Source organism: Acipenser ruthenus, chromosome 56 (genome assembly GCF_902713425.1).
Source record: "Acipenser ruthenus chromosome 56, fAciRut3.2 maternal haplotype, whole genome shotgun sequence".
Taxonomy (NCBI): domain Eukaryota; kingdom Metazoa; phylum Chordata; class Actinopteri; order Acipenseriformes; family Acipenseridae; genus Acipenser; species Acipenser ruthenus.
The window spans coordinates 3886482-3914226 of NC_081244.1; the positions used below are offsets into that span (position 1 = coordinate 3886482).

General features: G+C 40.5%; 1 protein-coding gene across 1 annotated transcript; it reads right to left on the bottom strand.

The window, feature by feature from the left end:
• Positions 1-313: 313 nt before the first annotated feature.
• On the bottom strand, positions 314-26499 carry LOC117404328 (V-type proton ATPase subunit S1-like). The gene is made up of 10 exons (XM_034007173.3): positions 26295-26499; positions 22508-22634; positions 20229-20303; positions 18689-18882; positions 10931-10971; positions 8909-8994; positions 7607-7869; positions 6597-6647; positions 2936-3173; positions 314-2167 (listed from the first exon to the last, which is right to left on the bottom strand). Exons 1-10 carry the CDS (start codon positions 26411-26413, stop codon positions 1958-1960), a joined length of 1404 nt encoding a protein of 467 aa, XP_033863064.3. The 5' UTR covers positions 26414-26499; the 3' UTR covers positions 314-1957.
• Between the last annotated feature and the right edge of the window lie 1246 nt (positions 26500-27745).

Sequence of the window (27745 nt, forward strand, 5' to 3'; positions counted from 1 at the left end):
CACATACATAAAATAAAGAGTACGTTGCGATAATTCTTGACACCTATTAGAAGCCTACATGAAGTTTTGTTTTTTCCTCAAAATCCCAAGTTGTGTATTTTTTACTGCAAGTAATTTGAAGATAATTTTAACAAGGGCACATTAGACCAATTTTTGAATCTCAATAAAAGCAAACTCTATAGTTTGTATTTACCATAAACTTTGATGTGATTCTTTTTTTTTTTTTTTTGTCAAAAGCACACATTTACAAGATATCATCTGACCCATCAATGCTTGTCCAGTACTCTCAGCAAATACACACTTTAACAAAAAAAACAATTAAATATCAGTGTAAAGTAAATTTTATTATTATACGGCTGTCATTCAAACACTCTTTTTGAAGGCGATCATAAATGGCAAAATAAATAGTCAAGAAAACCAGGTGAATTAAACACATCCTTCAAGTCCAGATTACAATATTTACTTTGATACTTTTGGACTGGAAAAGGCTTCACAGGGGAAACTCATAAAACTCAAGTACTGGAAAAAAAACACATCAATTAAGAGACACTGCACCTTCACAAATACATAGAAATCACCTACGTACATTTATCACCTGTATATACAAATATGCCTGAAAAGGATGCTAACTGATTAACAATTCAAATACGTTATTTTATTTATTTATTTTGTACAGGCTCTCTGCCTAAACCTCTACTGCATAATCAAGAAACCAAGAGGGGTCGACATTGACAGGAAACAGCATAAATCATTCTGGTAACATATAGTATACTACTGAATTACAGCAATTTATTTACATGTATGTAATTTCAACCAAGAATCACAACACATACGGAATGGTGAGGTACAGTTCCTTGGATTACTTCTTAGAAAAGAAACAAGAAAACAATACAAGATCACAATGAGTTAAAGCAGTGAACCACACTGCTATAAGAGACACAACAGGGGGTGATCACTAGTGATTTAGCACCAGGGGAATAAAAATAAAAAACTGAATATATGCATCTCTCAATCTCAAGGACCATCCAGCCTTAAAGGACCCACAAACTAGTAGGTCAGACCTACCCCTACTGTGTCTCTGCAATTATTGAACTGTTCATTCCTAAATAAATAATTTAGAAAGGATTACAACCCAACCTTATCCCAAGTTTAGTCCTGCACACCCCCATGTAAGATGCATGAGTCATTTTGGATAAGAAGTCCATAAAACACACGAAGTGTCCAGGTGCCACCCTTCCTGTAGCTGTGTTCCACAGACCACAGGCATGTTTAATAAAGACTTACTCATACAAACACAAAGGTGCAACGCACAAGCCTTCATAATGCATGCTTACTGCAATGTGATTCTCAAGCTTCTACTGATTCACTGCTGTGGAGCTACAGGATAAGGTCTTGTGCATGGGATTGCAAGACTTAACCCAGAGGAAAACAGTGTTGAAGTATTTATAAACAATTAAAATTAGGGCTACATACTGAAGTTTTAGAGAAGCTATCCTGGAAAATTGTAGTTTCAGTAAATGGGAGCAAATCACATTATGTACACTGCAGAACTGAACACACATTATGTTAAATACAAATTCAATGCAGGTTTATAGCTACAATAAAATATGAATCTTCTAACCAACGACAAACGTTCCGACTAGAAGTCTTTCAATGTCTTCAAATGTAGCTATTAAAAGATATTGAAAAAGGCTTCTGGTCGAAACGTTTGCTATTGAATTGAAATGGTTTAGTATTTCTAAACTCAGTGCTATTGAATGTTTAATAGTTGGATGATAAATCTGCCCATCACCCAATCTTCAAACCAAGTTTTAAAAACAACCTTCAAGAAACTAATTTCTGGCATCAAATCAAATATTTCCATTGACAATCTCTAAAACACAATGCTCAAGCTGACTCAAGGTCTAATTGTAAACCCTAGAATCTGTCAGTGAACTGTGTGTGCTTTCCAGGCTGGTTACTCTGTCTGGGGCACAGAGATGGAGGCTCCCTTGGGGTCGTCGAACCGGTCCATGGTCTTCAGCTGCATGAGCATGTGAAGCCCGTAGGTCAGGATGAGCACCATCAGCAGAGTGCTGAGCAGACCCATCCAGATCCCTGGAGTGAAGAAACCAGCGCAGTCACTGGCATAGGAGAAGCTGGGCCCAGTCACATTGAAACCCTGGATCTGGAGAGAGAGCGAGCGAGAAGAGAGGCAAGAGAGAGACAGAGGAGAGAGAGAGAGAGAGAGAGAGAGAGGAGGCGAGAGAGAAGAGGCGAGAGAGAAGAGGCGAGAGAGAAGAGGCGAGAGAGAAGAGGCGAGAGAGAAGAGGCGAGAGAGAAGAGGCGAGAGAGAAGAGGCGAGAGAGAAGAGGCGAGAGAGAAGAGGCGAGAGAGAAGAGGCGAGAGAGAGGAGAGGCGAGAGAGAAGAGGCGAGAGAGGGGCAAGAGAGGAGCGAGAGGAGAGGCAAGAAAGAGGAGAGGAGAGAGAGGGGCAAGGTGAGAGGGAGCGAGAAAAAAGAAAGATGCATTTATTTAGTACTATTGCAAGTTTTTATCAATATTATTTTCATTATGGTGCAACCCAAGCGCCCATGCTTTTCTGTTTCCACAGCCCCCCCTCCCCCCCCCCCCAAATCCCTTGTGCGGCGCTATCTGGTCCTGAAAACAATGGTTCCTAAGATACGCAAGGGTTGTTTGTTTCCGATTTTAAACTAATGCCAATGTATTTGTGTACAAGACTGTACAGAATGTAACAGTACATGGAAAAGACTGAAGAAATATTGAATATGAAATACAACTGGCCTACACACACTACTATGTAAAGTCTAACACATATAGGCCTGCATATCTTTTGACTAAATGTTTAGGTAAAAGCTACCCTTCAAATGTTTGAGCTCTATCAACACTAGTATGCGTCAGCGCACTCCCTGGTAGAAATGAATGGCTCTCGTTACCTGGAACTCTGTGAAGGAGACTCTCCAGTTGGTGGCGTTGTCGCTGCTGCTGAACGGCACCAGCAGGGGGTTTCGGAAGCTGGTGACAGACTGGCAGTGGAAGGAGTAGTTTTGTGGCGCGTAGATCTGCCTGCTGCCGTTAAATCTGGCCTTCAGACCGTTGTATTCAATCTCAACGTTGTCGAGAGTGAACCAGTGCTGGGCAGAGACTGGGTAGTGACGACTGTTCATCACAAATCTGGACAGAGGGAGTAAGGAATGTCAAAGCTATATTATATCTAAATCTTCACCCCTCGTTATAAATCACCCCTCACTATACTGCGGATTGAGATATATCGCGGTCCTGGAGTTGGCTCCCCATTATTACAGTCTAACTGTGCATGCCTTAGCTGCAATAGATAGAGAGAGATAGAGAGAGATAGGCAATTTCACTTGGAATTACTGTTAGTTTTATTTCGTACTGCACATCAAACAAAAACATATAAAACAATGAAAAACAAAACATTAATATCGTACTGTTATATACACATGCATTGCACAATAATACAAAGCAAATTAAACATCTACTTGCTAAAGCAATTTTTATTTCGGCAAACTAGGTGTTCACTTGTGACAGCACTGCACTAGCAAGTCACAGGGCAGTGATGTCAGCTCCCTAGCAACGTGCCTCCTGTGTTGGGAATGGATTCTTTCAATGCAGCAGGTTTGAGCATTTGAGAAAGGAGGGGAAGACTCCTGAAATGAATTGGAGACTTAAGTTCATGAGAAGCAATTACCCTCTGCAGTACAAATTAAAAAAGGGTTGCTGCTTTATACACGAAAAATAAGAAAAAGCGTGTTGCGTAGAGGATTTCTCTCGCTGTACCGTGGACCTCAATATATAGCAGATTTATACTGTACTTGCTTGGATTGTGCTTCTATGATACCAGAACCTTCTTCAGATCCATGGAGTGTCAGTCTCCATTACTTGGTACCAAAAGTGGGAACACACAGTCAATTTAAAAATTACTTCATCAGGCGTGTGCAATTCACATCGTCCGACATCTGGGACAACAAGATTTGTGTGAGGGACAACAAGTTTTGCCTTAACACTTTGTCTGTTGGACAAATAGTTTATATCAATTTATTTTCCTATGTTCGTTCTGTTAGAAAAACACTCTGGGTATATTTGTTGAGAGCCACGCAAGTTTCTGAAAACTGAATTGCAGAAATCTAGCACCTACACACAAACATTTTTTTAAAAAAAGTGTTTACGTCCCACTCCTATCAATTCTTATTGGCTACCTGTGGAAGAAGCTGGTCTTCTATTGGTTACAAAGAAACCCAGAAATGGCTGCCAAGACAGCTTCTGGCAAGGCACAGACTAATCTTTTAAACTGAAGGTATTAACGTTTTTTGTAAATTAGCGAACAACTGATACTGCTTTCTTAATACATTAGCCTAACATTTAGTTGTTTAAAAAACAAACAAACAAACAAAAAAACACACATCCGTTGCAAAGCTATCTACTTAGTCTACTTCGTGGTCAAGTGTGTACTTGTTGGGATGTTAAAAAAAAAATTTAACAATAATATTAAGCCTGACTTCTATTATATGTAAACTTATGGAAACTATAATAAGATCCAAAATGGAAAATTACCAATATGGTAACAATATCCTGGGAGACAGTCAGCATGGTTTTAGGAAAGGGAGATCGTGTCTAACTAACCTGCTTGACTTTTTTGAGGATGCAACATCGACAATGGATAATTGCAAAGCACACGACATGGTTTATTTAGATTTCCAGAAAGCTTTTGACAAAATCCTGCATAAAAGATGAACGCAGTAGGGATTCAAGGAAATTCATGCACATGGATTTGGGAATGGTTAACATGTAGAAAACAGAAAGTACTGATTAGAGGAGAAACCTCAAAATCGAGCGAGGTTACCAGTGGTGTACCACAGGGATCAGTATTAGGTCCTCTGCTCTTCCTAATCTACATGAATGACTTAGATGTTGGTGCAGTAAGCAAACTTGTTAAATTTGCAGACAACACAAAAATAGGAGGAGTGGCAAACACTGATGCAGCAGCAAAGGTCATTCAAAATGATCTAGACAGCATTCAGAACTGGGCAGACACGTGGTAAATTACATTAATAGAGAAAAGTGAAAGGTACTGCACGCAGACAATAAAAATGTGAATTATAAATATATGGGAGATACTGAAATTGAAGAAGGAATCTATGAAATAGACCTAGGAGTTTATGTGGACTCAGAAATGTCTGCAGCTAGACAATGTGGGGAAGCTATAGAAAAATCCAGCAAGATGCTCAAATATATTGTGAAAAGTGTTGAATTTAAATCAAGGGAAGTAATGTTAAAACTTTACAATGCATTAGTAAGACCTCATCTTGAATATTGTGTTCAGTTCTGGTCAGCTCACTACAAATCTAGAAAGAGTGCAAAGAAGAGGGACCAGAATTATTCCAGGTCTAAAAGGCATGTCATATGCAGACAGGCTTAAAGAATTGAATCTATCCAGTCTAGAACAAAGAAGACTACGCGGCGATCTGATTCAAACATTCAAAATTCTAAAAGGTATTAGTTTTTATACTTGCTGCCTGTCCCATCTCCGTTCCACTCTGAATGGCTAGGGGGTCGCTGTCAATCACCTCAGTGATCTCTTAGTATAGTTTCACTGTCGCTGTCATTTCACCCTGGTCTGACAGATCTCTAACTGAAGCAGCGCCACAAAGCTTCGTTTAAATGACTGTCAGCCATCAAGACCTGCACCGACTGTGCACTTTCATTTGCCAGCTACAGCACCTGTTAATCAAATCGCCTACTTTTGAAATAAGCGGGTTAAAGTGTAGGTAGGCCACAATCCCCTGACCCACATCTCCGCGGCAGGACGAAGCGGGCCTGTCTGCCTTACCTTCCAGTGACTCCAGCTGTGCTGAAGAACAAGTGCAAGTTAATTCTGTTCAACTATGTGATGTTTTGTTCTGTGCATATTATTTTTTTACTTGTAACTGCATGCTATAAACGTCTGAGCAATACACTTCAACATGCTGCGTTTTCAATGGTTTATTTGAGACAATTTGTGTAGGATCTTTATTTTTACAAGGTATAGCTCTGCTGTGACCAAACATTATTTTAATTAGAATGTTGGTAACCATGGATGGTTTTGTTGAATGTTGAAAATGATAAAGGGGTTTCGCTAAATGAGACGTTTCTCAAATGGCAGAAAGTTTTGTGTTTTTTTTTTTTAAGCATAAAAGTCGGTTTCATTCTCTGCATGAATTGAAAAATAAAGATTGAAAACAAAACAGTAAATTCTTTAAAATAAACGCTGATATTAATCGTCAATTTGGCAAATTTTTTTTTTTTTAAAAATCGGAAAGTACCAAGCCTAGTTATAATTCTGTGAGGCATTTAGTTTTCCCCTCTTGGTTTGTAAATAGTTTTTAGGTCCTGTTTAAAACCATGATCAATTAAGGATTTCAATAAGCATTTCACATTCGTCTCCTGCCACTGCAGTAAAATTTAAATTTGAAACATCAGTAGCATTAGAAATGTGATCACTATAACCTATACCCATGGTGAATGCACATGTAAAAATGTAGGTGTGACACAGACAGACAGCCCCCTTCCCTATACACTACGTATAATATTACTTACATGACTTTGAAGTCCTTGTAACCCTCCACGTCTCCATAATTAAGGACAAGCCTGGGAAAAGCAGAAAAAAGTGTCAAATATTGCGGAATAACAGCTCTCCAAAAGAAAGAGTTTACATCCAGGAACTCAAGAGTGGATGGTGAGATACCAGCCTCTGGAGGACAAAAGCCAGCCCCTGCAGCTGCAGGTGTCCTCTTGAGCTCACCAGGTGCCTGGCCAGTAGGGTACACTAACACAATGAGGAAAAACAGTTCCTAACCTGCAGGAGCGTCAGAGCCAATGCAACAATCCCTCTGGAATCCCCAGTAAAGACCCACAACTGTGCAATACCAGAACCTGCGCTACCCTGACTGTAGGACTCCCCCTGCACACCATGCGGTCGTGCCTTTGAGGAGACCCTCAGGGACCCCTGCGCTACCCTGACTGTAGGGCTCCCCCTAATAACGTTACTACCAAGTTTAATGACAATTGGATAAATCGGTTCTCACGACATATGCAAGAATGTAGGTGTGACATGGCGATGGATGGATGTACAGACAGATACACGCCCGGATATCTCCAGGATCTGATAGTCAACAACTCATGTTAAACAATGTTAAAGAGTAAGTAGCGGGGTTCCGAAAATATATACCATTATACGTCCCCCATGTGTTGCTACAAGTGTTTAAATAACGTACCTGTCATTTCTTTTCATTGTGAACATCCTGACACTTTTTACTCTCATAACTTTAAAGTTTCAATGCTCTTTTCAAAATGTCTGCTCTAGTGCACTGGGGTTTGAGATCTGTCTTCTAACATTATTACGTTATTTAAACAGCTGTAGCAACACATGGGGACGTGAAACACTATTGTTTGGAACCCTGCTACTTACTCTTATCGTTTTATGGCAATTGGATAAGCAATTCTTCAGTAGGTAGGTACGACCGCCTCCACTAAATAAATCGAAGAGGAGAACAGAGGGATGGTAAAGCAGTGTGGTTTAGTAAGCTTGGACTGAGCCGTGCTCTCACCTGGAATGGGTGCGGTTGCACATGGAGTCAGTCAGAGACACGCTGGCGCCGGGGCCGAAGGTGCGAGAGGTGAGCTCGAAGAGCACTGGCGCCCCCCCGCTGCGGACGTGGCTCATGGTCAGATTCTCAGCCCACAGCAGGATGCAGGGCCCGACTGTGTTGTTGTACATCACGGGAGGGTGGGGGGCTGCGGCTGGCTTCGGAGGGGCTTGGAGGAGAGAGCGGCCGAGGTTCTCCACAGCCAGAGACACTTCCCGGATTACCTGGGAGAAAAGCATCACACCAGCCAGCCCTCAGTGTCAGGACAAGCATCACAACAGCCAGCCCTCAGTGTCAGGACAAGCATCACACCAGTCAGCCCTCAGTGTCAGGACAAGCATCATGCTAACCAGCCCTAAGTGTCAGGTGTACACATTTTTTTTTCTGTCCCGTTATTAAGTAAAGCCACCCCCTGTTAAGGTCCCATTTTGTTTGTCCCTTGACTGGCCTTAATCTGAGTGGTTTCACTGTAGCTTCAAATGACATTCTCTTTGTTGGATTTGTAACTGTTCCTTTACCGTTTAAGATGCTTGCATTCACTCAAATGCTTTGGTTTTGTTGTTAAATCTGTTGAAAAGGTGTTTTGACAAGACGTACTGGCGCTGTTTTAGTTGTGGCCAAGAGTGTCAATTACTAGACGATTACTTTTATGAGGACATTATTATTTTATTATTATTTGTTTATTTAACAGACGCCTTTATCCAAGGCGACTTACAGAGACTAGGGTGTGTGAACTATGCATCAGCTGCAGAGTCACTTACAATTACGTCTCACCCAAAAGATGGAGCACAAGGAGGTTAAGTGACTTGCTCAGAGTCACACAATCAGTCAGTGGCTGAGGTGGGATTTGAACCGGTGACCTCCTGGTTACAAGCCCTTTTCTTTAACCACTGGACCACACAGCCTCCTAACATCTAAAACCCCCGACACAGGATTCTCTCAGAATGCCATGTCTTTATGTTAACCCCCATAGTTAACCCTAATCAATACTTTAAGCGCAGCACAGAAACCAGGACCAGCAGACATTGTTGGAAATTTAGTTGATAGGACAGAGGGAAGGAGATCTAGAATGGAATACCTAGTCATATTGTTGATGCTGAATCTCAGGGAACATTTAAGACCCAGAGTGTTGAGATCAAATCGGCTTCTAAGAACAGGATGAGAATACATGGGCCTCCTCTCATTCATACAAGTTCAGCTACGCAGTCACAATCCACAGCAGGCCTTTCCCCCGTCATTCAGCCCTCCCCTGTCCTTGCTTACCCGGGACGGCCGGAGAGCAGTGAAGACAGCAGTGTAGGGGATGGCTTGGCTCTTCAGGATGCTCAGCACCTCACCAATCACTTCATCTGGAAGAGCAGAGGCACACACAGGACTAGTTAGACACATCCCATTGACAATGCTTTCAAAGGTTTTGCTCTGCTCCTTTTTTTGTACGCCAATATGCTCCTCACTTTCTCTCACTTACTATTTTCAATTGATTCTTGCCTGGTTCTGCTCATCAGCTGTTCATGTATTCAATCTTATGGCAATGAAGGACACACCCTTTAAACTAGGTATAAGACAATGGAGTTCAATATACTCTCTTGCTCCTCATTTCAGATTGAAAATCTGACCTCAGCAACAGGTGCACAGATATTGAGATGCATAGGAGCGAAGGGGGCTAGTGGAGCATGTGATTATTCAAGAGTTCAAAACGCATTTGCAAAGCTCTGAAAAGTGGAGCAGAGCAAAAACTTCAATATTAGCTCACAAGCAAAACAGCTGAAAATCACCTTGTCAAATTATTCAACCTTGGATGAATGTACACGTCTAGGACATTGTGGGACGTTTGCACCTATTGAGAACTGTTCATTTGACTTTTTATATATTTTTGACATTACATGAATGAAAATCTAAATACTAAATACTGGATGAAGTGTTTTGAAATTATGTGCATAGGGTTTTATGCAGTACAAGTCCATGGTTTAAAACATTCATCACCAACATAAGGTATTTTATCAAGACATACAAAGAGGATGTCAAACACAACATACTGTATTCATGTCATGGGCAGGCACAGTGATAACAAACAAGCAATTGAGTCTGTTACCCTTTAACACTGCCCTGGCATGAATACCAGATTCCAGAGTTTTTTATCATACATCTGGCTTCTGCCTCGAATGTTTACATTCTGTAGAAATAAGATTTGAGGTAAGAGTACCTCAAACCCATCTCAAGGTACTGTAGGGTGATCTATTCCATCTCCATCCCCCACCACCAGTCACTAACTTTTCATGACAACAAATATTATGTATATGTAGCTCAAAGAAAACAAATATACATTAGTTACAAACTACAATCATCTTCACTTCCATCAGAAAGCAGAAATTGATTTTAACAATGAATAGTTGTCAGCAGGAAAACAGCAGATTATTAATAAGTAAGGGTGGGGTAGTTTTAGTAATTAAGGGTGATGAGTTTTTTCACAGCTAGTCTGCAATTGACAATAGCTTCATTAAATAGGCAAAGTAACTCAAGCTTTACATACAGTGGAATGAAAAAACATATTGCAAATGTTAATGAACTTGGTATTTTGTTTACACAAGGAGGTACAGCACAGTAAATCAAAAATTGCCTCCAGCGATTGAAACGTGAAAGGGTAGTTTGTCTCTCAGTATCTTAATACAATACAAATGAACTCTTACAGCACTCTTCATGTAAAGCCATGACAGTGAGCGCCACAATTCACTTAAGAGCACCATTGAGCTTGCGGTTATAATCCGCTCAGATTTAGGGTAGCTAGGCTACTAATTCGAGTTGAATAGTTGAGGCAAAAACATTTGAACAGGTCGGACTAGACGCCATTGCCAAAATGCATTAATCATGAATCTGACAATGTCTGGTGCTGTATTTGTGAATGTACTCTTTCGTAACACTGCTGTTTGTGCACTATTTTAAAACTGCTTGGAATCTTATTTATTAATATTCTAAAATGTAATTTAATGTTAATGGATCGCAACCCCACTTCAATCCTCGCTTCACAATTCCGTGACGTGCGATTAGTCGACTACCAGTTTGAGGTCAACTGTTAATTTATTACTGGACTACTTGACCACTCTACCCTCAAATATCTTCAATCTAGACAAAGGCTGGCTTCCCTACCAAGAGCCCTCCTTTTGTCATGGCTGACTAAACAGCTTTTGAAATCGCCAGTAACTCAGCCCTGGAGTGATATCCTTGTAAAACAAATAAATAGATTATTATTAATATTATAAAGATTTTGAAAAACATTATACAACCTACCATTGCCACTAAGCATCTCCTTAGGAGACATGAACTGGGTGCTGAAATAGAAAAAAAGATTATCAGTAACATGCAGAGCTGCAAATACAAAATATAAGCAATTAGCTTGATGAAAAAGTCACCATGACCACAGAATACACATGGAAAATGTATGGATAACACACACTATTTATCTAGATATCTATACACACACACACACATGGCTCAATATAATATTATAAATTAGTCATTTAGCAGACACTTATCCAAAGCAACTTAGAGACTTAACACTTTGCAGTCCTATGACCTGGTCCGACATTGCAATTTTCCCTTTCCGGTCCAATGTTGGACCCTGTCCGACGACATCAGAAAGACGCAAAACACAGGTCTCTAGTCGTTTTTTCTCTGGAAAAAGCCGAGAAAACCATTCAATGGCCGAGTGAGACCGATAGGAGCCGAGAGAAGCCAAAAAAAAAAAAAAGGGGGCCGTATCTCATGAATACAGATAGCCCCGACACCACATAGATAACACTGACATAAACAAACAAGATAGCTGCTTCTGCATCCAGCGCTCAAAGAATCAGACATTTGCAGAGCTGTTTTTAGATGTTACAGTAATAAAACAATGACTTGGATCACATTATTGAGTTTGATCAGGAGTTGATTTATCGGTATGCACGACTATGAAGAGGTATGTGAAAAAAACAGCAAACAAGGGGTGGGGCGGGGCTGGGGCTGGAGATGCAGTACTGAGTGTCCTGTTGATATGCAGAGCCTTTTAAACCTGTTTTACTGTGAAAAAACAGTTTACTTTTAAACAGCGCATCTAAAATAAACTGCGCGTGTGAAAATAAACTGGACCTGACGCATCTGAGACGCGCTGAATAAATGGACCACTAAGGGTTAAGAACATATGGGGGTGAAATGTGCATCAACAACTACTGCTGCAGAGTCACTTACAATAGCACCTCGGTTTTAAGTCTCATCCAAAAGGACGGAGCACAAGGAGGCTGAGCTGGGATTTGAACCAGGAACCTCCTGGTATCAAGAGCCTTTCTTTAACCACTGGACCACCAAGCCTCCTTGGTCCCCTGGTTCTGATCAGTAACTGTAAATAACATCCTTAGTTATGGGAGAAGCGGCTCACTAGATACATGTATAATAAGAGTCACCACCGGGAACAATCAGTGTGCTTTCAATAACAGAATTGCATTTTACCCAGTGTAGTACCTCCTGTTAGAGGGGAACTCAGCAGAATGCAGATTTTACCCAAATCTCTGTCCTAATAACAATATACAGGGATTTAAATAAGAGTCAAGAACAGTACAAACAAAAGAGCATGCAGCTACTTTACAAGTAAGCCAGCTGCAAACTGGAAGCTGTTTGAAATGGTAGTGCTGTGACAAAATACTATCAAAAACACAGCACTGGGGTACAAGGCAATAAAGCAGGCGTCTGCGGCAGCCAGATCCATCACAATGCCTGTGCAATGTACCCCAGTACACGCATTTGTGACCATCCCTCCAACACAAGGTAAGCAGAGACCGTAATAAAGGTGCAGGGTCTGCTACGAAAATGAAAACAAAAGAAAAAAAGACACAAGAAAAATGTGCAGTGGTTGCGAAGGCAATCCTGGGTTCTGTTGTATTGAGCATTTCAATAAATGGCACAGAGCAAGTCGATAATGACACATGTTTTAATGTTTGATTTTTATTTGATAATTACTCTAATGATTATTCGCAACGTTTTTGTTTTCATTGTTAAAAAACAAAAAATAAACACGTGTTTTTATCTCTATATTGAACATGGGTATGTAGTACACAGGAGCATAAAGGGTTAATGAAAAACACCTTTAGGTCATTTATTTGTGTTTTATTCATCATATGTTAACATTCTATAGCAATTACAGGTTTGAAAACATTATTATTATTTTCAAAATCTGGTACCTGGAAAGGGGTTTCATTTTTACATTCATTTTAAAGAAGTTATTCACCAGTGAGAAAAATGGCACACTAAAATCATCTAAATTTGAGTTGGAGAGACATCAAAAAGGCAGGAGCCTATGTCAAATCCTTCAGACATCCCACCGATCAATCCACCAGAATATCAAATGGAGGACTGTGCACCTTAGTGGAAAGGAACAGAGCATGCTGTGAAAAAAGCAAGGGGATCATCATCTCCAGGGCCTAATGGAGTTCCGTACAGAGCGTACAAGAGTGCTTCAGGAGTTCTACGAATTCTGTGGAAATTGATGAAAGTGGCATGGGAAAAACAGGTTGTACCAAGAGCATGGCGCCAAGCAGGTGGAGTCTTTATACCAAAAGAAAGATTCAGCATCAGTCAGTTCCGCCCTATTTCCCTATTAAACGTAAAAGGCAAGATTTTCTTCAGCATTATTGCTCAGAGATTGTGAACTTACCTTTTAACCCTTAGCGGTCCATTTATTCAGCACCTCTCAGACGCGTCAGGTCCACCTTATTTTCACACGCGCTATTTATTTTACACACGCTGTTTAAAAGTATTTTTTTTCACAGTAAAACAGGTTTAAAAGGCATTGCATATCAACAGGACACTCAGTACTGCATCTCCAGCCCCGCCCCACCCCTTGTTTGCTGTATTTATCACATACCTCTTCATAGTCGTGCATACTGATAAATCATCTCTTGATCATTCGTTTTATCACCAAACTCCTCAATAATGCGATCCAAGTCATTATTTTATTACTGTAACATCTCAAAAAGCTCTGCAAATGTCCGCGATATTCTTTGAGCGCTGGATGCGGAAGCAGCCATCTTGTTTGTTTATTATTATTAGTTTATTTAGCAGACGCCTTTACCCAAGACGACTTACAGAGACTCGGGTGTGTGAACTATGCATCAGCTGCAGAGTCACTTACAACTACGTCTCACCCGAAAGACGGAGCACAAGGAGGTGAAGTGACTTGCTCAGGGTCACAGAATGAGCAGTGGCTGAGGTGGGATTTGAACCGGGGACCGCCTGGTTACAAGCCCTTTTCTTTAACCACTGGACCACAGCGCCTCCTGGCCGTGTTATCTCTGTGGTGCAGGGTCTGTGTGTATTGCTCAGATCCACCCCTTTTTTTCGGCTTCTATCTGTCTCACTCGGCCATTGAATGGTTTTCTCTGCTTTTTCCAGAGAAAAAACGACTAGAGACCTGTGCTTGACGTCTTTTTGATGATGTCGGACAGGGTCTGACATCGGACCGGAAAGGGAAAATTGTAATGTCGGACCTGGTCCGACACAGGACCGCAAAGGGTTAAAGAACTGCTTCATTGACACTTCAGTACAAAAAGCGGGCATTCCAGGTTTCCCAGGATGCTTAGAACACATCAGCGTGATCTGGCATCAAATTAAATCAGCTAAAAAGGAGAGGAAGGAGCTCCATGTGACATTCCTGGATTTGGCTAATGCATATGGTTCAGTGCCACAAACTTCTTTGGGCAGCATTTGATTTTTTCAGTGTACCGATGACAATAACAAATTTAGTGAAAGCCTACTTTGGATATTTGCAATTTAGTTTTTCAACTTGAGAATTCAGCACTACATGGCAATGCCTAGAAGTTGGAATAATGGCAGGATGCACCATTTCTCCACTGGCTTTTACCACGGCAATGGAAGTAATTATTAGGGCATCAAAATGGGTAGTAGGAGGAGAGCGCTTGGCTTCTGGAATGGGACTACCACCAATTCAAGCATACATGGATGACATGACAACCATGACTACAACAGTAGCCTGCACTAATCGGTTATTGGGCAAACTAACCAGTTACATTGAATGGGCACAAATGCAATTCAAGCCCACTAAATCAAGGAGCATCTCTATAATTAAAAGGTAAAGTATTAGATAAAAGGTTCTACATTAATGGTGAAGCAATACCAACAGTGTCTGAGAAGCCAGTGAAGAGTCTTGGGAGATGGTACGACGGGGATCTAAGGGACACAGTTCGTGTGGGAGAAGTTAGACAACAAGCAGTGGAAGGGTTGAAGAGCATAGACAGCAGCGCTTTACCGGGCAAACTAAAACTCTGATGCTTTCATTTTGGTCTACTGCCAAGGCTGCTGTGGCCATTGACTGTGTACGAGGTTTCTTTGACAACAGTAGAGAAGCTAGAAGCTTTAATCAGTTCATACATCAGGAAATCGTTGGGAGTTCCACGCTGCCTCAGCAGAGTGGGACTTTATGGTAAAGGAATACGGCAGCTACCAGTCTCTGCTCTAACTGAGGAGTTTAAGTGCACCAAGGTCCGACTGGAAATGACATTAGTAGAGTCACGCGACAAATGCGTAAGGGAGGCAGCACCTGTGTTGAAAACTGAAAGTGGGCGGCAAAGAAAGCCGTGGAGAATGCAAAGGCTGCCCTGCGGGAAGTTCAGCATGGAAGAGGGGGTCTTGGTCTCAGTTTAGCACCTCCTACATGGCACAAGGCAACCCCAGCTCAACGGAGGAAGCTGGTAGTCAACAAGGTTTCAAAAGCAGGAGGAGAGGATGAGGTGTGTAAAGGCAGTTTCCCAGGCCAAGCAGGGAGAATGGATGAGATGGGGGAGTGTGGAACAACGCAAGATCGGCTGGCAAGACCTATGGACAACGTGGCACAGAGCAGGATCAGTTTCCTCATCAGATCAACAAATGATGTTCTCCCATCACCACAGAACCTAAACCTCTGGGTGGGTGAGGATCCCTCATGTTGTTTGTGTTCACCACCTGCAAAATTAAGGCACATTTTGACAGGATGCAAGGTGGGTCTTAGCCAAGGACAGTTTATTTGGCGCCATGACCAGGTGCTGCGATGTTTGGTCTTAGCATTGGAAGACAAGCGTAACATGACCAATAAGATGGCACCACTTCCATCAAAACATTACACACAGAAGACAACATTCCTCCGCCCAGGAGAGCAACCACCAAGAAAAGGTGTTAAAATCAATCCTCACCCAGGACAACTGGAAGCTGCTAGAGACTGGAAAAATGCTGGCAGATGTTGGTCAAAGGCTTATTTTTCCACCTGAGATTGCCACCACTAACCTTCAACCAGACATGCCTTGTTCATCTGGTAGAGTTAATGGTGCCATGAGGTGCCATGTGAATGAGGCGTATGAGAGGAAGAAACTTCGGTATGTTCAACTAGCTGCTGAAGCAGAACAGTGAGGATGGAGAGTCGGGGTTTACCCAGTGGTGGTGGGGTTGTCAAGGAATTGTGGCACACTCTACAACCCGGTTTCTCAGATGTCGGGTCCAGTGGCCAAGAGTTGCGTCGCACAGTGAAGAACTTATCTGAAGCAGCAGAGAGGAGCAGCAACTGGCTGTGGTTAAGACGGAAAGATTCTGGCTGGGGATCTCAAGCACAACAGAAAGAAAGAAACGCTGATGTACGGGCAAGTAAGCTGGGGGACGGAAAGGGGATGATGCTGGGATGCCAGAATCACTGTCGAGCCCTCTTCAGGTGTCGTGGGCTAGTCGACGAAACACCGAGGACGGAAGGTGCCCACTTGAAGACCCCAGAGATGTACCCTATTTCGCTCAATCCAGGAGGTTGTCATGCTGATGTGCTGGGATGGAAAAATAAGTTGATCCCAGGAACCAGCATTACACTTCAGCCATCAATACCAGGCAGAAGGATCTCTATGTCATCAGATGAAAAAAATAGCAAATCGATGGAGACGCAGATGGATCACATTAGTTTACTGTAAAGCTACGTCTTAGTTGGCGCTTATCTTGGCAAGAGCCAAGTTCAAATCAGCATGAAGTTTTAACATCTACTCTCATGTAATGGAAATCAATTGTGCACTCCCTGTGCTCACATACTAATACACATTTTAACTGCACGTGAAGTGATTGTGCAATCCCTGTGCCTAAATACATATTACAACACTCATGCTACATAGCCCAATTTATATCCCATGCAGCAATATATACAGACGTGCTCAAATTTGTTGGTACCCTTATAGCTCATTGAAATAATGCTTCATTCCTCCTGAAAAGTGATGAAATTAAAAGCTATTTGATCATGTATACTTGCATGCCTTTGGTATGTCATAGAATAAAGCAAAGAAGCTGTGAAAAGAGATGAATTATTGCTTATTCTACAAAGATATTCTAAAATGGCCTGGACACATTTGTTGGTACCCCTTAGAAAAGATAATAAATAATTGGATTATAGTGATATTTCAAACTAATTAGTTTCTTTAATTAGTATCACACATGTCTCCAATCTTGTAATCAGTCATTCAGCCTATTTAAATGGAGAAAAGTAGTCACTGTGCTGTTTGGCATCATTGTGTGCACCACACTGAACATGGACCAGAGAAAGCAAAGGAGAGAGTTGTCTGAGGAGATCAGAAAGAAAATAATAGACAAGCATGGTAAAGGTAAAGGCTACAAGACCATCTCCAAGCAGCTTGATGTTCCTGTGACAACAGTTGCAAATATTATTAAGAAGTTTAAGGTCCATGGAACTGTAGCCAACCTCCCTGGGCGCGGCCGCAAGAGGAAAATCGACCCCAGATTGAACTGAAGGATAGTGCGAATGGTAGAAAAAGAACCAAAGATAACTGCCAAAGAGATACAAGCTGAACTCCAAGGTGAAGGTACGTCAGTTTCTGATCGCACCATCCGTCGCTTTTTGAGCGAAAGTGGGCTCCATGGAAGAAGACCCAGGGGGACTACACTTTTGACAGAAAAACATAAAAAAGCCAGACTGGAATTTGCTCAAATGCATATTGACAAGCCACACTCCTTCTGGGAGAATGTCCTTTGGACAGATGAGTCAAAACTGGAGCTTTTTCGCAAGTCACATCAGCTCTATGTTCACAGACGAAAAAATGAAGCTTTCAAAGAAAAGAACACCATACCTACAGTGAAACATGGAGGAGGCTCGGTTATGTTTTGGGGCTGCTTTGCTGCGCCTGGCACAGGGTGCCTTGAATCTGTGCAGGGCACAATGAAATCTCAAGACTATCAAGGCATTCTGGAGCGAAACGTACTGCCCAGTGTCAGAAAGCTCTGTCTCAGTCGCAGGTCATGGGTCCTCCAACAGGATAATGACCCAAAACACACAGCTAAAAGCACCCAAGAATGGATAAGAACAAAACATTGGACTATTCTGAAGTGGCCTTCTATGAGTCCTGATCTGAATCCTATCGAACATCTATGGAAAGAGCTGAAACTTGCAGTCTGGAGAAGGCACCCATCAAACCTGAGACAGCTGGAGCAGTTTGCTCAGGAAGAGTGGGCCAAACTACCTGTTAACAGGTGCAGAAGTCTCATTGAGAGCTACAGAAAACGTTTGATTGCAGTGATTGCCTCTAAAGGTTGTGCAACAAAATATTAGGTTAGCGGTCCCATCATTTTTGTCCATGCCATTTTCATTTGTTTTATTATTTACAATATTACGTTGAATAAAAAATCAAAAGCAGTCTGATTTATATTAAATATGGAATAAACAATGGTGGATGCCAATTACTTTTGTCAGTTTCAAGTTATTTCAGAGAAAATTGTGCATTCTTCGCTTTTGTGGAGGGGTACCAACAAATTTGAGCACGTCTGTATATCCCCAACAATAACGCACTACATACAGCATATAACAAACTACACACAGGGGTGGGGCACCCTGCCACAGTGGACCACAATTATTTGGCCAAAAAAAAGAACCTTAAATCTCCAATATGGACCGGTCTGCATACGAGAACTGCCCAATTATTTTTTGAACCCCTGACAACATATAATATTTCCATTCCCTGCGTGTCAGGAGTTCTCTTTTTATACCTGGTGGTGTAGGGCAGCCTCAGCACCAGCAGGGAGGAGATGGAGTGGTTGAGTCGTAGCTGGCGGAGTGTGGAGGGCTCTAGGTACACAGGGCTGGTCTCCAGTTTCTCCTGCAGCAGGGCGGGCACAGCGCTAGAGGCATGCCAGTCTACAGAGGGCAGCACCAGGGAGGAGGGAGCCATTTCCAGAGCAGCCTGAAAAACACACAAGAGCACATCAAGCCCAACACTAATGACTTGGATCGCATTATTGAGGAGTTTGGTGATAAAACGAGTGACAGGAGATGATTTATCAGTATGCACGACTATGAAGAGGTATGTGAAATACAGTGAATGTTGTTGAAGCCGACACCCTGGGATCCTTCAAGAAGCTGCTTGAGATTCTGGGATCAATAAGCTACTAACAACCAAACGAGGAAGATGGGCCGAATGGGGCCTCCTCTCGTTTGTAAACTTTCTTATGTTCTTATAAAATAGCCATATTATTTTTGTTTTATTCATTTTGTTGCAAGCCATATTAGTGAACTGTTTCTTTGGCTATGTACAGAAGGTCATTTTGTTATATTTTTTTCAGTGCTGTTATTAAACATTGATTTTCTTGATCAATTCTACCAGTTCCCTTTAAATTCTTTATTGCTGTAGCCAATTAAATAGTGAGTTTGTTATAGAAGGAACTGGAACAAAGAATTAGCCAGGGGGGGCAGGGGGCTGACAGAAATCTTAAAGGAGTTAACACTAACCAATACTGTAAGAACAGCACAGAAACCTGGACTGGAGGTCACTGTTGGAAAGAGGACAGGACAGAGGGCAGGACAGTGCTTTGCACAGAGAGGGTATAGAATGGGTTACCCCTACCCAAGCCATCGTTGCTGGATCCCTGACTTGACAGTTTTGAGAATACCCAGCTACACTCACGGGATCGTTTGTAAACGTTATGATGTTCTTATGTTTTCTCATTGCTCGAATTGTGAACTTTCCATTCACTCAATGAAAAATTCTTACCAATATGAATCACTATCATTTCACACATCTCACATGTTCCTCCATAAAGGACACAAACATTATGGCAACGTGTGTTTGATTTTATACATTTCAAACAGCATTTCCTCAAATGTTTGAATATTTGTCCCTCATTTATTTCATATTCAATATTTCTTCACTCTTCCATAAACAAGGAATTCTGTACAAATGCACGTTGCAGTGATTTATGATTTATTATGATGGTCTTTCTGATTGGTTACAAACATTTCCAATATGTTAACATTTAAACAAGTGTATTTGATTTTTTTACATGTCTACTATAATGGCTGTGTATTTCAGTTGAAAATATGAAATAATCATTTTTGGTTGGATTGTTTTGTCAGCTCTACTTCAATCCTTTCCTTTGGAGTCAATGTTTTTGTTTCATCGGTCCAGTGCAAGTACATTGCAGCCTGATGTTTTAATTTAGGCATGTTAACAAGCATTTCAAAAGGACTTGTCATGTACAGATACATTGCAATAGATGACTGAACTGCATTTTCCCTGTAGCAAAGCCTCACCTCCAGGTTTGGAAAGGCGTTGTCCTGCTTGTTCCCGAAAGCCCCTCCGTACATCGTAAAGTCATCAAGACTGAGCTGCAAACAAAACACAAGAAAGGCTTTTCAGATTTTTAAAACCGCAGCACGAACTTGGGGACTGTCATTCCAAACTCAGACCAATCTACCAAAGCTAAATAGCAATATGGTGATTCTTTTCACAAATTTTCAGTATCAATGTGTCAGTTGTGATTTTTATGTGTTTTTTAAACTGGACAATTATAAAAACTGTGAAACTTCACTTAGGTTAATGATGTCCACTTTGACACTATTCAACTATGTGCCATTGAACATGCATAAACCTAAATGCTTCATACTGGTAAAATGTTAGAACAGAACAGAACAGATCAATGTTTGAGATGATGAATTCTGGTTTGGATTACCTAGCCATGTTGCTGAAGCGCTGTGATCCTTTAAGACCCAACATTTTAAGATCAATAAGCTACTTAGAAAGCAAACGTTTGTAATTTCTCTTATATAAACATATGGACCGGACCCTTAACATATATACCCCCAGATTCAGACTAAAAGAGTTCTTATGGAGCCATACAAAACAGTATGTAACTCCCACTTTAAGATTCAACTTGACAAAGTTTTGAGACAAAGCAGCTACTAGGAACCGGACGAGCACTGATGGACCGTAGGGTCTCCTCTCGTTTGTAAATTCTTACACTTCTAATTATGGTCTTATGGTAAAAACCTAATGGGCCATACATGCCACAAAAGCCATCCATTGGACAGCCCTGCTTAGAAATACATAAATATCAGCATTTGTGTGTTTAACTGGGGGGTACTGTGTCTTTAAGAGGAACTACAGATTGAGGAAGTGAAAGAAACCTGTTACTGGAATGACAGTGTGTGCATGACCACATGATCACGCCACTGTGATGAAACCAGCACAATCATGTGGACACGGGCAAAATTCCTCATTGTGGGGGATCAGAATACAACACAACGTGAGGCATCTTTCAGACCAGTTTAAAACTGCAATGCCCGCTGTTGCAACCCTTTAAAAGCATACATGCCCATTAATACATCTGAAAGAACCAGATTTAACTAACACCACATAAAACAATACAACACAGATGGGTATTAATAGTCTAGGGTTTAAACATTAGCCAAGTGTTAAATGTTTAGAATACATAGTATAAGTGAACAGTTTAATGTTATTTTAGTGCTGAGACAAACATGGGTTTTGTTCAAATATTCTTTCAAAATGTTAATCGAATTCTTTCACTGGCTACACAGCATGTCAGTCATTAGTGGAGGCAGCTGGTTTGGCAAGAAATATGATGTGGCAAGCAGGGAAATGTTTGGAACTACAGCACACCCTCTGATTGGGTAAAAGCCTGCTGTTCGTTATATTGAGGGGTTCGTTATAGCGAAAGGACAATCAAAATGAACGATAAACTGTTGGAGTAAGTTAGAGATGAGATTATGAATAAAAGTAGAATTACACGTACCTGTTCGTTTCATGCAGTACTCTGCCTTTGCTTTATCCAATCTGTCACAGAATTAAAACGCAGTGCAAAAAGCCCATACTGAAGCTGAACTTTTATTCCAAATCAATCTGACATGAATCGTTTCAAAGTGCACCAATTCTTAATCCAACAAGCAAGAATCCCAAAATGAGCTTTTATTCCAAATCAACCCGACATGGAAAGTTTTCTGTTGTTTTTTTCTTTAATCAATTTTGCTTTGCCGCATGGGTGCTGAACAAGCCAAAAGTGCTTTTTGACAACCTATATTCACGACAGACACATGCCTGCGTTACTCCTTTTTTTTTTTTTTTTTTTTCAAACGACCCACAGTTTCCAGCTTTGTTGCAACATACAATGATTTTCATTTTGGAGGCATAGTTACACAGCGCGTGCTTTTTATCAAGACTTAACTGCGGAGGAGGCATCCCGTGCGTACAGACCAGGATTTTGACAGCGTGTGTTTATATTATGTTTATTTTTTGTTTATTTATTTTTTATTTGGGGGTCTAGGGGCCAGGTTTGTTATAGCCAAAGGATTGTTATAATGAAGCGCATTATAGCGAGGGCGTACTGTATTATGTTAGCTACAATCACTTTAAATGGGATTAACAGAAAAGTCTTTGACTAAAAGGAAATGAACACCCAAAGACTGTCATGAATTATTGTAGCTCAGTCAAGAAAGGGACTTCGCTGATAAGGCTTTCGAGAATCACTTAATAAACATTCTTCCAGTTGATAAGGACGGGGCTTCTGTTAACGTACCTTGTCCTGCAGGAAGAGAAGCACACTGCGAGGTCCATTGCTGACTGCAGAGCTCAGGTAGGTAACCAGCTGAGAACCAGAAACAACATGACCCAGGGCAGGGGCGTCCTGCGACTGCCACAGAGAGCTGGAACACACACAAGCGGTCAGTAACATACCAGACATTAATGCAAACACCTCTACTGCATGCCGACTGTATTAAAGCACACAGCTAACAAAATACCAGTACACCTTGCATGTATTACCCTCCTATATGAATGATGCACACATTCATTTCCAGGGTTAGAAACTCACTCACACTGAGGATGTCATTAGCAAAGGCGGCCGGTTGTACTAATGAGGTCAAAAAAAGGCCACATATTACTAAACATTTTAAAACTAATAAACAAACAATTACCATAACGAACATTATCGTAATATGTTGCTGTGGCAAAGTGGTAATTAATAGCAGGTGCGGTGCAGATGCAGTAATACCAAGAACAAACAGACAACAAAGTACAGGTGAAATGGTTGATTTAATGATTATTAATCCAATGGTCTGATGACCAGCCAGCAAATAATAATGAACTGGCAATACACAACAATGTGTATTGCACAGAAATGAAAAGGGCTGCAGTCCTGTAAACAATAAGCACAGTACTAAACACACACTATTAGCAGCGGTGTGGAGTAGTGGTTAGGGCTCTGGACTCTTGACCGGAGGGTTGTGGGTTCAATCCCCAGTGGGGAACACTGCTGTTGTACCCTTGAGCAAGGTACTTTACCAAGATTGCTCCAGTAAAAACCCATCTGTATAAATGGGTAATTGTATGTAAAAATAATGTGATATCTGTATAATGTGAAATAATGTATAATGTATAATGTGATATCTTGTAACAATTGTAAGTCGCCCTGGATAAGGGCGTCTGCTAAGAAATAAATAATAATAATAATAATATTAGACACACACACGATCACCGGTCCAAAGTGAGTGCTCTCAGTGCTTGTGGTGAAGTACAATATAATATGTGCTATAGTGGTGAAACAAGTGCTGATAACAATGTTAATCGTGACGGTAGTGCAGTGCTGAAAACACTCACAAACTCTTGTTCTTTTTACTGTGTGAAATCTCCCGGTTCTTCAAGTTCCTCGTATCTCTTAAACCCAAGCGAAGGAAAACATTTAAGATTCTCCGGCCCCTTTATGCGATCATGCATGACCCCTTGGTAAACGATTACAGCTGACTCTACTGCCTGCAGCTGCTACCTCGTTTACCTTCCGGGTCAATACGTTCCTGCAACGGAGTCTTGCCTTCTTCCAGGCTGACCGACTTCCCAACCCAGGAAATGAACTGTCAGGCCAGCCCGTCCAAAGCCTTTTCTTTTCGCTACTTAGCTCCCAACCAGAACTCATATTTCCGTCACAGTTGCTTAAACATAACACACATACATAACAAAGTTGAGTTCTTATCTATAAACAGTAACATGCTGTCTGTAGCTTGGTGTTGTTTACATTATCGTCACCATATTTAAAGTGATTGGAAGCTGAAATTACTTTAAAACATACTTCTTATACCAATACAGTACTGCTGAGCGATAATCTGTTTGTTTGAAAACCAGGCTTTAAAATCACTCATAATAGGTGCATACGCAGCGATTCCAGAGTGCTCCGGGGCTCAAGCACCAATGGGGGGGAAACAAGGTCCTGCACAGTGCAAATAAAATCTTTTATAAACAATAAAACTGTAGACTGTCTTCCACAGTCTTTTCCATGTTGCACTTCCCATTGAAGGGTTACTAGGAGTTTGGGTTCTTGTAGTAAAAACGATTCAGAATGTTGTTGTTTTTTTTATATATCTTTTTTTGACAATAACTATTCATATTTGTTATGTTTCTCTAGTAAAGAAAACATTTATGTTCCTTACAAGAACTCTCAGAAGCTAAACTAATTTTTGTTCACCAACACCTTCAAATAAATGACCATTAAAAAAAAGGAGGGCATGAATATAGTTTTACTGGTTTTATTTTGTTAGCACCAAGTACTTTAACACGGAATTGCAGAACAATTAAAAACCTCACAGGCTGAACCAGTATTGTTATATACCAGAATGCCGTATTACAAAAAAATACATTCTGTAGGCATTACTTAAATAACGGTGGAGGATGAGCCCTCATTGTATTATATGAGACTTTCTTTCGTGCGCCTTGGAATATCGTTTCATCTTTTCTTAATCTCCTCCACCATTATTTTAATAATGCCTGCACTCTTAAGAAGTAAAGGCTCTCGTTAGAACCTTGCTTTGCCGCTGTGGATTACATATTCTCTATTTGCAGACTTTCTTTTTTAAACATGTATTGAAAATTGGAGTTCGCAAAACAATACGGTATTATAAACCGCAATTTACAAACTGACTTGATCAGAAGGGTTAAAAAATGAGTTCTTTGCAAAATGTTATTTTATATATATCTGTAGCTTAACCACGATATTCTGCTTCTTTGTTGGTTTTGTTTCCGTTGCCATGAAAACGATCCGTTGACTGCCAGGTTTGAAAGTTGTACTCGCTGTGTGAAAGAGTACTGACGGTATTATAACGTCATAGATGGCGCAGTTTCGTGCTGTGTGAATGAGTATTTTAAAGAATTTTTTAAACGTCTGGATTATTGGTCGTTAAGCTTTAATAGATCATTTTAATAACAATAAAATGAGGAAAACACAAATTATGAATGTATTACCGGACGTAGTAGCCACTAGATGCCGCTAGAGGATACAAAACAAATTGTGTTGAAATAGTAATAGTTTTATAGGTTAGGTTTAGGGGCAGGGGGTAGAAGTTAGGGTTAGGTGTAAATCACACATGATGTGGCGCAGACTGGCGTGGACAAATACATGGTGTTAGTAATTGTAAATGAGATAAGGTGAATGAAAAAGTAACATGGTGTTTAATTCAATTCGTTCTGTTTTCCGGTTTTTGGATAAAGAATAAAACAAAAACTGCGCTAGTGCAACTAGTTATATGTATTAAAGGGTACAGCTGCATTTTGTTTTACTATATTTTTTAAAACAACTTTAGAATTTTTTTTCCTTTAAATTAATATAATAAAACGTCAAGCATGAGAGATTTGGTAGAATGTTGTGTTTGAGTTAAATTTATTTGGCACCCTCTAGTGGTTTCTACATCAGATGCTCAAGGCACAGAACTGAAAGGTAATACGCAATAATGTTTTCACCTATATTTCATAAACAAATTCAACAGCATTAAGATCACCTGATTAGAAAAAAAATGTTTAAACAGTTTGCACAGAACATCTCTTAACAGAAAAGATAAATACATACACTTACAATTTTAACAAGGTGTCAGTACACACACAGGCAAATCGTCCACCGACCTGGCTTGAGTTAAAACTGCCTCGAGTTAAATATTTACAAAAAAATAACCGCAAGACAAATCGCAACGTGTAATGTACGATTTTACACATTACTGTACAATATTGATAAATAAATACCATACGACTCTGAACGTCATGATGCATTCACCAGATGTAAAGCTCGGACAATATCGATGACTTCGATAACAACACAGAAACACTAGTGATTATTTTGAACCATAAAAAATCAACTGAATGTCTTATTTTATGAGAAGTAACGCGTAATTAAACCGAGTAAACGTTTGCAACACAATTTAATAACACGTTACTGTCAATGCTATCAAAATTCAAGCGACGAGGGGTGGTTGCGGCATCGAAATTGCTTGAAAATATCTTCACCAAACATTTCACAGAAAACTACCACTATTTTTTTTTTTTTTTACCTTTCGCTTGACCAGATAACCACGGGAACCTGGTCGCTGCACTGTCCCAGAGCAAACATTGTGAATAGAATAGAAAATAACGTCATCCCTGCTCTGCTTTCCATCTTCACATCCGCCATTTTCCGTCTCCTCTCACAGCAGGCTCTGGTGACTCGCTCGCGCACCGGCTGACTGTCATGTGATTCTGTCGGCCAGGAACCGCCTTCTGAGCAACCATTGGCGGAGAAGACTCCATTCTGAATGCTCATTGTTAGCCTTAGCTGTCAGTGGGACGGGATAACCCCTCCCCTAACCCCTCCCCCCAAACCTCCTTCTCCTTCTCTCTCTCTCTCTCTCTCTCTCTCTCTCTCTCTCTCTCTCTCTCTCTCTCATGAATTTTTGATAAAAGGATTGCGCATGTTTTCTATATATATATATATATATATATGTCCTTGAAAACGATGTCTCCAAGTTCTTGCTGAGACAAGAGTCCCACATCACCTTGCTTTTTATTTAGCCTACTGTCTGACTGCAAAATTAACGGAGGAGATATATATATATATATATATATATATATATATATATATATATATATATATATATATATATAACATTATATAACATTTTGCAAATAACTCATTTTTAACCCTTCTGATCAAGTCAGTTTGTAAATTGCGGTTTATAATACCGTATTGTTTTGCAAACTCCAATTTTCAATACATGTTTCATAGCTTACATGACAAAACAGAAAGTCTGCAAGTAGAGAATATACAATCCATGTAAAAAAAGGTCTCCCCACACCGGCAAAGCAAGGTTCTGACGAGAGCCTTTGCTTCTTAAGAGTGCAGGCATTATTAAAAGAACGGTGGAGGAGATTAAGAAAAGATGAAACGATATTCCGAGACGCACGAAAGAAAAAGTCTCATATAATACAATAAGGGCTCATCCTCCACCATTATTTTAGTAATGCCTACAGAATGTGTTTTTTGTAATATGGCATTCTGGTATTTAACATACTGGTTCAGGCAGGAGGCTCTATTATTAAATTCGAGTTTGAAAGAAAACGGTAAAAAAAAAAAAAAAAAAAAAAACATAGGGACAGATGACGCAGTTAGTTTGTAGCTAGACCATATACCATACGATATGCTTTAAAATCATATAGTCAGAAATACAGACATACATAAGAAATAGGAATGTTGTAACTGCATACGAATTTAAGAAGATATAAGTCGTAGTTAAATTGAAGACTGTTCGTATGAAGCTGTATGGAGTTATTGTTGCTGAACATATTGCTCTACAATGGAAGGATTATCCACCCGTTTGACTGGCATGGATGTAAGTAAATAAAACGTGTTGTTTCTGAAGTTTGAAAAGTCTATACGCCTGGAATTATTCTATACGAAATAAGAAGCTGAACTAACATGCGAAGCACAGTAGTAACTGGATGATGCATCGTAATGTATAAGCAACCT